This window comes from Peromyscus californicus, unplaced genomic scaffold (genome assembly GCF_007827085.1).
Source record: "Peromyscus californicus insignis strain IS unplaced genomic scaffold, ASM782708v3 Scaffold_15__1_contigs__length_86483966, whole genome shotgun sequence".
NCBI lineage: Eukaryota > Metazoa > Chordata > Mammalia > Rodentia > Cricetidae > Peromyscus > Peromyscus californicus.
In genome coordinates this window covers 86,314,320-86,329,234 of record NW_026294447.1, presented here as the reverse complement: position 1 = coordinate 86,329,234, position 14,915 = coordinate 86,314,320, and the positions used below count along the sequence as shown (strand labels likewise).

The 14,915-nt window shown below is 40.7% G+C and overlaps 1 protein-coding gene across 3 annotated transcripts in view; it reads right to left on the bottom strand.

The window, feature by feature from the left end:
* Nucleotides 1–14,915, bottom strand: part of Nemf (nuclear export mediator factor) — a 60,019-nt gene that overhangs the window by 5,205 nt on the left and 39,899 nt on the right. For all 3 annotated transcript variants that reach the window (XR_008218547.1, XM_052739683.1, XM_052739684.1), the window contains 10 exons: nucleotides 12,152–12,264; nucleotides 9,451–9,508; nucleotides 8,953–9,011; nucleotides 8,751–8,871; nucleotides 6,948–7,242; nucleotides 5,282–5,324; nucleotides 5,107–5,156; nucleotides 1,862–2,015; nucleotides 877–954; nucleotides 326–526 (listed from right to left, as the gene is read on the bottom strand). Coding sequence is in view for 2 of the 3 variants with exons in the window: in XM_052739683.1 (XP_052595643.1) it covers nucleotides 326–526; nucleotides 877–954; nucleotides 1,862–2,015; nucleotides 5,107–5,156; nucleotides 5,282–5,324; nucleotides 6,948–7,242; nucleotides 8,751–8,871; nucleotides 8,953–9,011; nucleotides 9,451–9,508; nucleotides 12,152–12,264 (1,172 nt within the window). In the remaining variant the exon portion in view is untranslated. The remainder of the gene's footprint in view (nucleotides 1–325; nucleotides 527–876; nucleotides 955–1,861; nucleotides 2,016–5,106; nucleotides 5,157–5,281; nucleotides 5,325–6,947; nucleotides 7,243–8,750; nucleotides 8,872–8,952; nucleotides 9,012–9,450; nucleotides 9,509–12,151; nucleotides 12,265–14,915) is intronic.

The window sequence follows — 14,915 nt, the reverse complement described above, 5'->3', positions numbered from 1 at the left end:
GGAACACCATCTACTGTAAGATAAGATCTTTCACTGGCCTGGAGCCTGCTTAGTGGTCTCTGCTCCTTGGCCAACAGCCTCCCGAGTGTGGGGATCCTAAGCACATTAATTACACCTAGTTCTGAGGCTACAACTAAGGCCCCGTGGCAAGCATTTTATAAAATGCCTTCTTCCTAGCTCCAGACTAATTTTCCAAAGGTTTCTAATCAATTTATTGGCTGCACATTTTTATGAAACTAATTTTAGCCTCTGAGGCTTTGCTTCTAAGATGAAGACTGTAACCTTGTCACCCCAGGTTGTGGTCACCCCACTTGGGAACACTTACCTTGTCATCCTGAGGATCATCTACAGCTAAGTCTTGTAAGTCATGAGTTACAACTTGAAGGGATGGAGGTTCCTTCTGAACGGCATCTAAAGCCCGCTGCGGTCTACCTGTGGGTCTCTGTGGCTGTTTCTTCACAGGTTCATCCTTCGTTTTTCCTTTCTTTCCTTTCTTCCCCTTTTCTTCTTTGTTTGAACCTGCAGACTTTGAATTCATAAGGGGAAAATCCATGTAATTATTACTACGGTTTTTAAATCATTTTAATGTTTTGAATCCATTTTTTTCTTTTTCCTTACATTTTTGTGTATGTTTATGAGTATAGGGGTGTCCATGTCATATTATACATGTGGAGTTCAGAGGACAATATGGAGGAGTTAGTTTTTGCCTTTGAACATGTGAGTTCTAGGAGCTAAATTCAGGCTGCCAAGCTTGGTGACAAGTGCCTTTAGCCACTGAGCCACCTCACTGGCCCAAATATTGTTAAGGTTTTAAATGTTTATCATAGCCTAGATGCCCAATGAAAACCAAGAGAAATGATTTAAGATGTTACTCACTGCTAGCAATTTCATAATAAGTTCACGATCTTCTTCATCCTGGTCTTTGTATTTTTCCTTCATTTTTTTCATTTTACTCTGAAATCAAAAGATTTGGGGAAAAAAAGCAATAAACCATTATTATTTTAAATGCCTCCTTCATTCTATCAAATAGCTTTTGAACAAGGCACCAACCATTGTAAAGAACAATCAGTATGGAGGACAGGAAGATGAGTATACCATAGCCCTCATCCCTTATGGAATCTGCCATATGAGACAGCAGACAGATATACAAGTAAGGGTAAATCACCACAACTTATTTGCAATACAAGTGCCCTTCTCCCACTGTCTACGAGCCTTCCTTCTTGGGCTCCTCTGCAAGAATGGTACAAGAGGTCCAGTGGATCCCTGAGTAGGTGGAGGGCCAGAACTGAGCAGGCTCCTCTAAGTGACTCCACAGGTGACTTAGGTTGTTAGTGACACACACTGGCAGCCCTCTTGTCAGAACATGCATCTCCTGTTTCCTGCTTCCCACTGTCTGAAGCAAATGATGGCCCCTGGGATGGTCCTGGCACAGTGAGGACATGACATCTACATCACAATTACTGCCTTGTCCAACTTTCAAATCCCAGTGCAGCAACAACGAAGGGAGGTGTTCTCTACCGTGTCAGCCTCCGTGCTAGCACTCAGGACTTCTCAGCTACGTTTAACATCAGGAAGTTGGTATGTGTTAGCAGAAGCTCTTTCCCGGGACACCTGCATCAGGTCCAGTCTTACCTTTCCAGCTTTCAGTCTCAGAATTAAAAACACTTAGAAGTTACTGTATGTATATGGGTGTTCTGCCTGCATGTGTATCTGTGCACCACTTGCATGCCTGGTGCCCCCCAGAGACCAGCAAAGGGGGTTGGAGCTCCTGGAACTGGCCACGCAAGTGCTGGACTTGGACCTGGGTCTTCACCCGCGAGCCACACTCCACTGTCGGATCCTTCAGAAGCACACTTCTTACCTTCTGTCCTCTTTTCATGGGCTGCCCAGCTGCAGCATTTCTGCTGGTGTTCTGGTAAGCTTCAGTGTGCACAGCATTTTCCTTTTCTTTGTCCTTCCCGTCCATCACTTCCAAATCCCCTGAGTCACTTGGAAGCTTTTTCTTTTTCATTTCTCTAAATAGAAACCAAGCAGAAATACCCAATTTTAAGAATGTCAAATGTGGGGCTGGAGAGATGGCTCAGAGGTTAAGAGCACTGACTGCTCTTCCAGAGGTCCTGAGTTCAATTCCCAGTGACCACATGGTGGCTCACAACCATCTGTAATGAGATCTGGCGCCCTCTTCTGGCCTGCAGTCATACATGCTGTATACATAATAAATAAATAAATCTTTAAAAAAAAAAAAAAAAGAATGTCAAATGTGCCCTAAAAATGTGTAAAGGAAAGGGGAACAGCACAATGTTTGCCTCTTTAACTTAATAATCACCAGACCACTGCATACAAAGAGGCTCACATTATCAGGTAAGAAAGAACTGAAAAATCTTTCAAAGATTTATCATTCTGTCATCTAGATTCAAAAATATTACTTCTTGTAGCTGGAGAATTTCTCTTCAGCTCCCGCCAAGTCCCGCCAGTCCCAGAGCCCACTTATAAAATAAACACACAGACTCTTACATTATTTAAACTGCTTGGCCCTTAGCTCAGGCCTATCATTGTCCAGCTCTTACTCTTATATTCAGCCCATTTCTATTAATCTATACTTTGCCACGTGGCTCGTGGCTTACCGGTACCTTACATCTTCCTTGTCCTGGCGGCGGCTCCAGCCGGTCTCTCCCTTCCCTTCCTGTTTCCTCAATTCTCCTGTTAGTCTCACCTATACTTCCTGTCTGGCTATTGGCCAATCAGTGTTTATTTATATAGAACGATATCCACAGCACTTCCCCTTTTCTTCTTTTTCAAAAAAGAAGGTTTTAACTTTAACATAGTAAAATTACATTTAACATGTCTAGCTCTTACTCTTATAACTTCTGCTTATCCCTCCTCAACTACACATTCATTTATTCAACTGATAGGCAGACACCGGGACTTCTAGTATTCTATCAGCATGGCTTTGCCAGATCTTGGATATTTGATACATTTGTTGACTAGCTGGTGGAATAAATAAGTGTATCCAAACATAAACACATTAAGGAAGAAGGGTACATTCTGTTGCTTTGGCATCTTTCTATTCCCAATGCTATTATCTTAGTCCAGGTCCTCACTGCTCTTAGACTTCCTCTGTATTCCTTAAAACTTTCTGTTTCCTTACCTAAGTCATAGTCCCACTGAAAAATTTCCAAATTTCCCCTAATATCACTTGTAAAATAAATTTCCAAGTCCTCTTATTTTTAATCTAAATTTACCTTCTAATCTAACCATCTATGACTTTATAACATATACACAAACTTTTTCTTTCCCCTCAAGTCTATTTATCATTTTTCCAAAGTATCACATATACATTTTACTTCCAAACCTCTCTGTCCTTGTTTTAGTGGTAGTTCTCCTTGGAGTCTCTCTTTACCTTCAAGTACCTCCCTGCTAAAATATCTAAGGTATATTTCTTGTTTTTGTTTTGGTTTGGTTTTGGTTTTTCGAGACAGGATTTGTCTGTGTAGCTTTGTGCCTTTCCTGGATCTTGCTCTGTAGACCAGGCTGGCCTTGAACTCACAAAGATCCGCCTGCCTCTGCCTCACGAGTTCTCGGATTAAAGGCGTGCGCCACCACCGCCCGGCTAGGTATACTTGTGTGTCTGTGCATGGAGAGTTCAGAGGACGGTAAGTGTTCTGCTCCATCAAACTCTGCCTTATCCCCTTGAGGCAGGATCTCCCACTGAACTGGGAGTTTCTTTATCTTTTTGGTTTATGACTAAGCTGGCCAGCCAGCAAGACCCAAGAAACCTCCTGTTTTTCCCTCCTATTACTGAGACAACATGTGCTCACTGATGTGCTCAGCTTTCTACAAGAGGACTAAGAATTGGAACACAGGTCCTTACGCACACCTGACAAATACTTTACTTACCTAATCCATCTCTAGGCTTTTGTGTTATTCAAAATTTTCCTAGTTAATTTTAAAAATTTCTATTTATTCTTATTAATATCCTAGAATTAAAGAGGGGGGAAAAAGGGAAGGGCAAGAGAGGGTAGGAGAGAAAAGGGAAATAAGATCAAAGCATGGGGCCTAGAGAGATGGCTTAGTGGTTAAGAATATGACCGACTGCTCTTCCAGAGGACCCAGGGTTCAATTCCCAGCACCCACATGGCACTCCCAACTGTCTGTAACTCCAGTTCCAGAGAACAGAATACCCTCACACAGACATACATGCAGACAAAACACCAATGCACTTAAAATTTAAAAGATAAATAATTTAAAAAAATCAAAGCATGGTATAGAAATGTATGGAAATATCACAGTGAAATTCATTAACCTGTACAACTACTATAAATGAATTTTTAAAAACTTATATCTGTAATGTTCTATAATCACTGTACATGGTTACATAATAAAAGGTCTGTTTTACTACTTATTTATCTCACCTATCACAGATGAGTCTTAGATACAAAAAAACCACATTAGAGTTGGACAAAAAGAATCTTGCTGATAGCCAGGCAGTGGTAGTACATGCCTTTTTTTTTCTTCTGTTAAGATTTATGTATTTATTTTATGAGTGCTCTACCTGCATGTAGGTCTTTATGCCAGAAGAGGGCATCAGATCACTATAGATGGTGGTGAGCTACCATGTGGTTGCTGGGAATCAAACTCAGGACCTCTGGAAGAGCAGCCAGTGCTCTTAACCACTGAGCCATCTCTCTAGTCCCCAATGGTGGTGGCACACGCCTTTCATCCCAGTACTAGGGAGGCAGAGGCAGGTGCATCTCTGAGATCTAGGTCAGCCTGGTCTATAGAAGCAAGTTCAGGACAGTCAGGGCTACACAAAAAAACCCCTGTTTTGAAAAACAAAACAGCAACAAAAAAGAATTTTAGTGATTAAGGAGTCTTCAAAATAGTCAAATATGTGTTAGCTAAGTTATTTTAAAGATTAGATTTATTGGTTATTTTCTGTGTAGATGATGTGTGAATACAGGCACACACATGCTATGGCATACATGTGGAGATCAGAGGACAACCCTCAGGAGTCAGTTCTCTCCTACAATGAGAACTGGGGATCAATAAGGTTATCACGCTCATACAGCACACATTTTCACCCTTTCAGTCATAAAGCACTTTTACCTTCTTTCCTTGGCTGACAAATGTCTTCGGCTCTGTGACTTACTGTCATTCTATTAAAACAAAAACAAGGAATCATGAGACCATTACTATTATTTTTTTCAAAAGGTAAATTTTAAGAGAAAATTATTCAGAGAAACACAATTTTTTTTTAAACGTAACTTCAAAAACAGCTTACTGAATTAGAAGGTTCTTCCTTGGAAGCCAGTTTCTGCAGAGGCCTATGAAAACAAAAGAATTTACTAGCCTATGAAAGCCATTCAGTTAAGTCCTCAAACTCCCATCTTACTTAAAATCCTACAAACCTTCAAATTTGACAAAACACAACCAAATCATCTTCCCATGCTTTTATATACATTCTTCATGTAACATGTATTAAATCTTTTAGAGACAAACAGTCCTTGAACTCTCTATGTAGCTGGGGATGACCTTGAACTTTTGCTCTTCCAATCTCAGGTACGCAGCATTACACCCACTTGTACAGCTGATATCTCACTCTGTGCTAGCTGCTGCTAGATGCTGTGCACGAATCTTCACCGAAACCCTGTGAAAGGGATACTCCATTTTCTAAGATAGAAATCAGTGCTTAAAGTAGCTTACTCAAGGACACAAAACCAAAAAAAAAAAAAAAAAAAAAAAAAGGACACACCCTAAAGACTTAATTTTGATCTGTCTGACTTCTACTAATAATGCTTTAAACAAAAAACAAACCAACAATAAAAAATTATCTTCTGTGGTGGTGCCTGCCTTTAATCCCAGCACTTGGGAGGCAGAGGCAGGTGGATCTCTGTGAGTTCGAGGCCAGCCTTGTCTAGAGAGCGAGATCCAGGACAGCCAGGGCCACACAGAGAAACTCTGTCTTGAAAACAAAAACAAACAAACAAAAGATTGACTGATTTGTGAGACAAGGTTTCTCTGTGTAGCACTGTTCTGGAACTCACTCTGTAGAGCAGACTACCACCTCTGCTGAGACTAAAGGTATGTGCCACTACACTCAGCTTTAAGATTGATATTTAATTACGTCTATGTGTCTGTATGTGCAAATGAGTGGAGGTAACCAGAAGACAGCCCTGGATTCCCTGAAGCTGGAGTAACAGGCAGTTGTGAATGGTCCAGCAGGGGTGCTGGGAACCAAGCTCAGGCACCCTACAAAAGCAATACTTTCTTCTGAGTCATCTATCTCCTGGCCCTGCCATCGCTGCAGTATTTTCCAATCAACGTTTTAGTAGTCTTCTCTCCCACCATCTCCTGGCTCCTCTAGGAACCCCTCACTGCAGTCTCTCTTCCTCTGTCACGGTCTGGGTCCTTTTGCACCGCCCCCGGGGATTCCATGCTTCTTCATCATTTATTTTGACCCTCTCCTGGCCTCCTTTCTAGAGTTTTAGGCTTTACTCCATACCCATTTCTATAGACATAGAGACAAAGATCTGCATATAGGAGAGAATGTGGCTTTTGTCTTTCTGAGTTTGGATCACTTTGCTTAATATTTCATTTTCCAGATCCATTAATCTTCCTGAAAATGTCATAATTTGCTTTTGCAATGCCGGTTTAATCCCAGGTTTCTAAGCACGCCAAGCAAACACTCTACCACTGAGCACATCCGGAGCCTGCTTGTTTCTAGTCTGACCTACTTTGGCTACTTTATGTACTTTTTTCCTGTGGTCCTGGGCCTTCCAGCAGGAGACCAATCAAATGCTGACAAAGTCAAAACACAGAGGAGGGTGAAAGGACCTGCATAACCCCGCGTGACGTAACATGGTGAAGTCATCTTAGGGACACTGTTTTATGGGCTCCCTCAACACCATTTCCAGTCTATAAAGGAACTCCACTCTGTCCACAGTTACCTCTGGGACTGCAGGTGGGACAGGTCAATGGTGGTGTCAGGATAATCGAAGGTGTCCTCCTCCTCCTCCTCCTCCTCCTCTTCCTCACCCTTCGTCTCACCAACCGGCTCCTCATCTTTCGTGACTTTGTTGGCTTCTTCATCTTCAGAGCTTTCTTCAGGTATCAATTCCTCACTTACTTCATCCCGGCCACTCTGAGCAGCCACGTCCTCCCGTTGGAGCTGAGTCCCGAGTTCTCCTTCTGCAGGAGTTCCATGGAGCTCCTCTCTCTCCTCTTCACTGCTGTCACCCCCGTCTGTAGAAGTCCAAAGGAAAGTCAGGATGCAGCTCCCACCGAAGCCACTCGATCCCAACGATTCCTAGGTTGCCCAAAAGGTCACCAAAACTTCCTGGTCATCTCCACAATGTATTATACTCTATTCTGACAAAAGGACAGTTCTGACATGACCAAGATCATTCTACCACAGATGGACATTGCTATTATTTCTGTAACAAACCTAAGTTTTCTGCCACAGCTACTTCTAAAAGGCAAGACGGTAAAAGTAGTTGTATGAATTCTACAGTTTTATTAATTTGCAAATGAAATCCAAGACACATTCATTATATAACTAATTTCACACTTAAGTGAAAGAATACTAATACTAATAACTGGGTCCGATTGCCATCTTTCAAGGATTATCATGAAATTAAGTAATATATATTATTGTTATTCATATATCACTTTATGACAGGGAAATGGTAGGCATCAATCAATAGACTCTAATACACAGTAGTTTTAAATTAAGCAATGCAATATGACTCCAAAAAGGAATGACCCTAGGAGAGAGGATAACCACAGAAGTAGTTCACGGTACCCTTTCTCTAGGTAGTAGATCTCTCTACTTGAGGCAAATATATTATTTAAAAAAAAAAAAATCAATCAAAGCTGGGCATACTGGCTTATACCTGTAATATCAGAATTTGAAAACTGAGTCAGGATGGTAGTCAAAAGCCTGGCCTGAACCAAAACTCTCATATTAGAAATTATACTTGAGATAAATTCATCTTCCTATCACTTCTAACTCCTAAACCCAAAAAGAAATGTTAATTCATATTTATCCAAGTTTATCTGTTAAATATATTTACAAGATATCCATTAAATGCTCAAGTTTTACCAAAAGTATTTTGGTGATGTATTTCATTAACTATTTTTTAATTCATTAGAATATTTTTTCAATCCCTAGTATAAAAAAATTCAGCATTTCCAGAAACGAAAATCAGTAAAACTGATAGTACTTTGGGCTACTTTTGAAATTCTGGTTATCACAGAAAAGACACAATTTCTTAAGATTTAGAAATAAAACCCGAGAGTGAACCTCACGAGGCTTGACTAGATCTGATGATGAATTCTAGAATCCTAGCACTGAGAGACAAAGCCACAAGGATTGATGCAAGTTCAATGCCATCTGATCCATATGATAAGCTCCAGGTAAGCCAGAGCTACAGTCGTCTCAGGAGGAAAACAAAGTCACAAGCCTGGCGGGGAGATGACAATTCAGTTGGTCAAGTGCTTCTCTTTCAGGAGACCATGTGACGGGGAGACCAACAACAAACCAGGTGTGGTGGCACGCACTTGTAACCCCAACAGCGATGGTAATAAGGAGCAGTCTCGCTCCAGACAGCCTTGCCTAATCAGCAAGCTCCAGACAGAAAGAAGCTCAGTCTCCAGAGAAAGCAGACAGTGCTGTCCTCTGGCTTCCCACACACGTGCACATGAACACACAGACACACATCACAAGCCATTTACTATAGCACGTCAACTACCTAGTGGTTCCATCTCTTCCGACATGAGGTCACTGGTGCAGCTTGTCAGCGTTTCCATGTCTTCATCCTGGGCTCTGACTTTCCGTTCACCTCGATGTCTCCAAACACAAGACTCATCTACCTGGAGAAAGAGTTCTTCCTCACTGCTGAACTTTAGTGAGAGTATATATAAAGTAAGCCCACAGAAAGTCAAGATGAGTACCTTAAAAAGGAAGCTAAACCCCATCATTAGATACGAAGGAGGAAGGAAATTCTTTTTTCCTGTAAAAGATAATACATATTAGTGTTATAAAAATCAGTTTTCTCCACTTTTTTATCTGAAAGTATTATATACCAATGATTATATCCATCTTTACTTTGTACTAGACATAAGCATTTAAAATACTTAGTATTATGTATAGGAATAATTATCAAGAAAAAGTACGAATACTTGCTCCCACCTTTTGGGTTTGTCAGAACCATAATAATCTATTTTTTTTTTTAATTTTAAAAGGTCAGGCTGTAATTCTTATCTTATTCATCAATAAATGTGTGATGATGACAAATGCTGAATTTGCCATGCCAAGGAAAAATTCCCTTATTTCCTATACATAACGTTGTATGTGCAATTACAGCAGTTCATTTCTACTTAAGAATATCTGTAAAATGGCTCTTGCCTTCATAATACAAGTTAAGGGTATTTTTCATATTAAGCTATTACCTCTTATCATGAAGCTTCCTGTTGTCAAATATTCTCCTGTTGGTGCTGTTTTAGACACCTGAGGAACACAAGAATGCATGATATTCTTATCTAAAGAAAGAAGTGAGACAGGCCTCAGTTCTTACAGGCTGGCCTTGAACTTGCTATGTAACTCAAGACAACCTTGAATTTCAAGTCCCTCCACCTCCAAACGCTGGGATTACCATTGTGCCTCCCATGCCTCCTGTAAGTGGTGCTGGGGATTAAAGCCAGGGCTTTGTGCATGCTAGGAAGGCCTTCTACCCAAATGAATTGCACCTTTAGTCTCCTAAGATGTTCTTTTCAAAAATTTTCTACCCAAGAGGAACAAATAATCATATTCAAGCAAGCAACTCTAAGTCCTGAAAACTTTATAATTTAGCAAAAATTCTCAACACTGCAGACACAGATATATCCTCCCAATGATAGATATACTTGACAACATTATAAAGAAATAACAAAAGATCTACTAGTCCAATAAAATGACATGGACTAGATTGGAACTAGCTTTTTCTTCCAGCATAGGATATAATGAGAAAAGAATAAGTTTAATAAGCTTAGCACAAAACCTTACTGGAAGATAAAGCTACAGTCACTAAAATCCTTTCCCAGGATTCTTTTTGATAGTAAAACAGCTTTTCTTTTCCTTAAAAAAATATTTTGAAAGTTTTGTTTTGTTTGTGGTTTTGGTTTCTCGAGACCGAGTTTCTCTGTGTAGCCCTGGCTGTCCTGGAACTCACTCTATAGACTAAGCTACTTGCCTCAAACTCAAGAGTGCTGAGATTAAAGGCATCCACCACCATGCCTGGCTTTGAAAGTCCTTCCTTCCTTCCTTCCTTCCTTCCTTCCTTCCTTCCTTCCTTCCTTCCTTCCTTCCTTCCTTCCCTCCCTTCCCTCCCTTCCTTCCTTCCTTCCCTCCCTTCCTTCCCTTCCTTCCCTCCCTTCCTTCCCTTCCTTCCTTCCTTCCTTCCTTCCTTCCTTCCTTCCTTCCTTTCCTTCCTTTCCTTCCTTCCCTCCTTCCCTTCCTTCCCTCCCTCCCTCCCTCCCTTCCTTCCTTCCTTCCTTCAAAAAGATTTCTTTATTTAGTATGTATACATACACCAGAAGAGGGCACCAGAGAGCTCACTGTAGATGGCTGTGAGCCACCATGTGGTTCCTGGGAATTGAACTCAGGACCTCTGGAAGAGCAGTCAGAGCTCTTAACCTGTAATCCATCTTTCCAGCTCCCAAACTTTAACAATTTAAAAGTGTGTGTGTGTGTGTGTGTGTGTGTGTGTGTGTGTGTGTGTGTGTGTGTACACACCGCACTGTAGAGGTCAAAAGACAGCTTGCAAGGACTTGGCTCTCCCCTCCCAGCACTTGGGTCCCAGGGACTGACCTCAGGTCATCAAGCTTGATGACAAGGGTCTTTACTGACCGAGCCACCTCCCCAGCTGCTAAAACAGCTTTTCCTAGAAGGAAATAAAGATAACAGAATTTTTAAAAATGTAGTTTGGTAAAACAAAGTGAGCGAGCTTATTCCAAAGATTTTACATATTTGTGAATTTTCTAAATTTGAGTGTATTTTATTAGTTATAAGCAGTTAGAAAACTACTTTAATTAATAGTAGAGGTATAAAGTATTATCCCTGGGCTGGAGAGATGGCTCAGAGGTTAAGAACACTGGCTGCTCTTCCGGAGGTCCTGAGTTCAATTCCCAGCAACCACATGGTGGTTCACAATCATCTATAATGAGATCTGGTGCCCTCTTCCGGTGTGCAGGCAACATGAAGATGGAACACTGTATTCGTAATAAATTTTAAACAAAGGCCTTAAAATAAATAAATAAAGTATTATCCCTCAAGTATATTAATTTCCTAAAACCACATCACAGAATAGCAAATAACATAAGTATAAAATGAAATAAATCTCAAGGATGTTATTCTTTAATCACCACATAATTTCTGATTCTTGTAGAATTAATGCATCATTATTAACTATAACTCTTGAAAATGTAGATCTATTTGCAATGGGAAGTCAACTATGAGATGGTAATATCAAAGAGCACTAACAGCTGAGCTTGGTGGCACAGGCCTGAAATCCCAGCTATCTGGACGGCTGAGGTGGGGGACTGAGAGTTCAAATTCTGTGTGGGATACAGTGAGTTCACTGCCAGCTGGAGGAGCTTAGATCTCCTCACAAAGTAAAAGTAATAAAGGGGCTAAGGGCACTTGCTTAGAATGTATGAGTCTCTAAGTGCACTCTCCAGTATGACAAAAACAAAATCAAACATGTATACAAAAGCAAACCCAACAACACTGAACATAAAGAAGGGCAATCACTAAAACCAAATGAATACATAAAACACAAGTTAGACCTAGTTTCTAAGGAAGGGCAAAAGAGAATTCAGAAAAATTTGAATTGAGCTAGATGTGGTGCTGTGTACCTTTAATCCCAGCACTCGGGAAGCAGAGGCAGGTAGATCATCTTTGTGACCAGCCTGGTCTACACAGCAAGTTCCAGGCCAGCCAAGGCTACACAGGGAGACCCTGCCTCAAAAACCCAAAGGAGAAATTTGGTTTTTTTCTTCACAGCACTTGCCACCTGGTATGCATATATTTTTCTCTGTCTACCTTCTATAGCCTAACCATTTGTAATGAGGTATAGCTCAAGAGATTAAGAAAATGGACCACAGCCCTTATTACCTGATGATGGTACACCCACCAAGCACTAGTGATAACTCGTGCATCCCAAGCAGCACTGTAGCAAAGTGCCATTGTGCCTGCCTCAGTCAAAGTCCGTGGAGGGATGGGTTCTCCTATAACAGCAATGCTATGTTTCAATACCAAAGTACAGGGTTTCTACAGAGCAAGACGCCAAAGTTATACTTAGTACAACAGTTTTAATCATCATCTATCTTAAATATTTATACCACATTTTCTTTCAAGATTTTATCTACCTATCTACTCACCTGTTGTTGCAGTGTTAGCGACCAAAAGTTTTATCTTTTACATTTATTTGTGTGTGTGTGCTCATGAGCACGAGATAATGCAGTGTAACCACTGCCACTATATAATTCCAAAACATTATCACAACCCCACCCCCAACCCCCCCCACCCCCGCCCCACCAAAAGCAATGTTCCTTTCCAAACTCAGCTATCTGCAATCACTAAGTTACTTTCTGTACATATTTTGCGAAGTTCAGATAAATGGAATTATATGTAGCCTTTTGTGTTTAGCCTAGAATTTAGAGTGGTCCTCCTGCCTCTGCTCCTGGAATTATAGGTATGATCTGCCACACTTGGCTTTCTTTCCTTTCCTTTAATATTTTACAGACTTTACCTATAGCCTTCTCTATCTTGGCAAGTTTATTACTAATTTTACGGTATTATGGATTAAAAGCCAGGGCTTTATGCATGTTAGAAAAGTACTATACCACTGAGCCATGACTTCTATTTCTTCCTTTTTAAAGATAAGGTCTATACAGCCCAGGCAGGCTTCAAACTTGCTATGTGGCTGAGGATGACTTTGAATTTCTGATCCTTTCACCTCTGCTTCTTGAATGCTAAGATTATAGGCCTGCACCATCATGCCTGGTCTATGTGGCACTGGAGATTAATGCATGTTAGACAAACACTCTACTAACTGACTACATCCTCATACTCCTTATTTAATTTAATTTTATCATGCCTCGTTTATCAGTTTATTCATTGCTAGTTGTGGTGATTTCAGTGAGATCCCCCCGCCCCGCCCCATAAGTCTCAGGCATTTGAATACTTGATTCCCAGCTGATGGCTGTCTGGGAAGGATTCGGGTGGAAGGTGTAACCTTGTTGAAGGAGGTGTGTCAATCGGGATGGGCTTAAGGTTTCAAAAGCCTCCTGCCATCTCCAATGTACTCTCTCTGATTCCTGTTTGTGGATCTGCATGTGAGCCCTCAGCTGCTGCTCCAGTTACCTGCCACCATGCCTCTGGTGCCTTGTCTATCATCAAAAACTCTTAAGCCTCTGGAAATGTAAGTCTATATTAAACTCTTGAATAAGTTGTTTTGGTCATGGTGTCACAATAATAGAGAAGTAACTAAGACACTGGTATGGAGAACTACAATGTATTTTCTTTTCTTTTTTTGATACAGAGTCTCACATAGTCCAGACTGGTTAAGAATGACCTGGAACACCTGATTCTCCTGCCTCTACTTCACAGTTGCTGGAATTACAGGCCTGTGCCACCATCCTTATAGTTACAACTTATTTTTGTACTCATCATAGGCTGTGTGAACATTGTTGCTTTTTATTAGAACTCAAATCTGGTAACGTCCTTAGCTGTGTGTTTTTGTTTTGTTTTTTTAGGAGGCAGAGGCAGGTGGATATCTCAGACTACATAGTTAAGTGTCTCCATATATAGAGACCCTATCTCCAAAAACCAAAAACCAAAGCAAACACACACACACACACACACACACACACACACCAAACAAATCTGCGTGTGTGTGTGTGTGTGTGTGTGTGTGTGTGTGTGTGTGTGTGTGTGTGTCTATTTTATATATATATATGTAAAAGATAGTTTGGGTACAAGAGTTTTACTTCTTGTCAATTTGAGCATTTTAACTTTCATTTTATTGTTGTCTTAGTCTGGGTTTCTACTTCTATTGCTGTGATAAAACATAACCCAAACAAAAGCAGCTTGGGGAGTAAAGGGTTTATTTGGCTTGCATATCCAGTGTCATAGTCCACTGAGAGAAGCCAAAGCAGGAACTCAGACAGGGCAGGGACCTGGAGGCAGGAGCTGATGCAGAGGCCATGGAGGGGTGCTGCTCACTGGCTTGCTCTCATGGCTTGCTCAGCCTGCTTCCTTCAGCAGCTAGGGCCACCAGCACAGGGCTATCCCACCCACCATGGGCTGGGCCCTCCCATATCAAATGACTTACTTTAATGCCAAAATCTCACTATGTAGTCTAGTCTGGTCTTAAATTCGGAGATTCTCCTGCCTCAACCTCCAGAGTACTGAGATTTCATGTGTACATGACCACACACAGCTTACCAATGATTTTTCTACATCAATTGAAATCCTGGAATAAAGCACATGGTGTATAATCCTTTCAGACTGTTGCTAGATTCAGGCTGCTTATACCTTGTAAAGGATTTCTGGGCCTGTACTCTAAGTGAAGTTGCTGTTTCTCTAGTGATGTATTTGGTTTTATTATTTGTATATGTATTGATTATCTTATTTGGTTTTATTACTGGGAAATACCAGCTGATAGAATTAATCAGAAGTATTCCTATCTCTCTTATTTGGAAGGAAGAGTTTTTGAAGCACTAGTTTTTTTGGGTTTTTTTTGTTTGTTTGTTTGTTTGTTTTAACTAAAAGATTCATCAATTAAGGTATCTAAATCTGGGGATTTCTTTTTTTTTCCTTTTTGTTTTTTTTGTTTTTTTTTTTTTTGTTTTTTGTTTTTTTTTTTTTTTTTGGT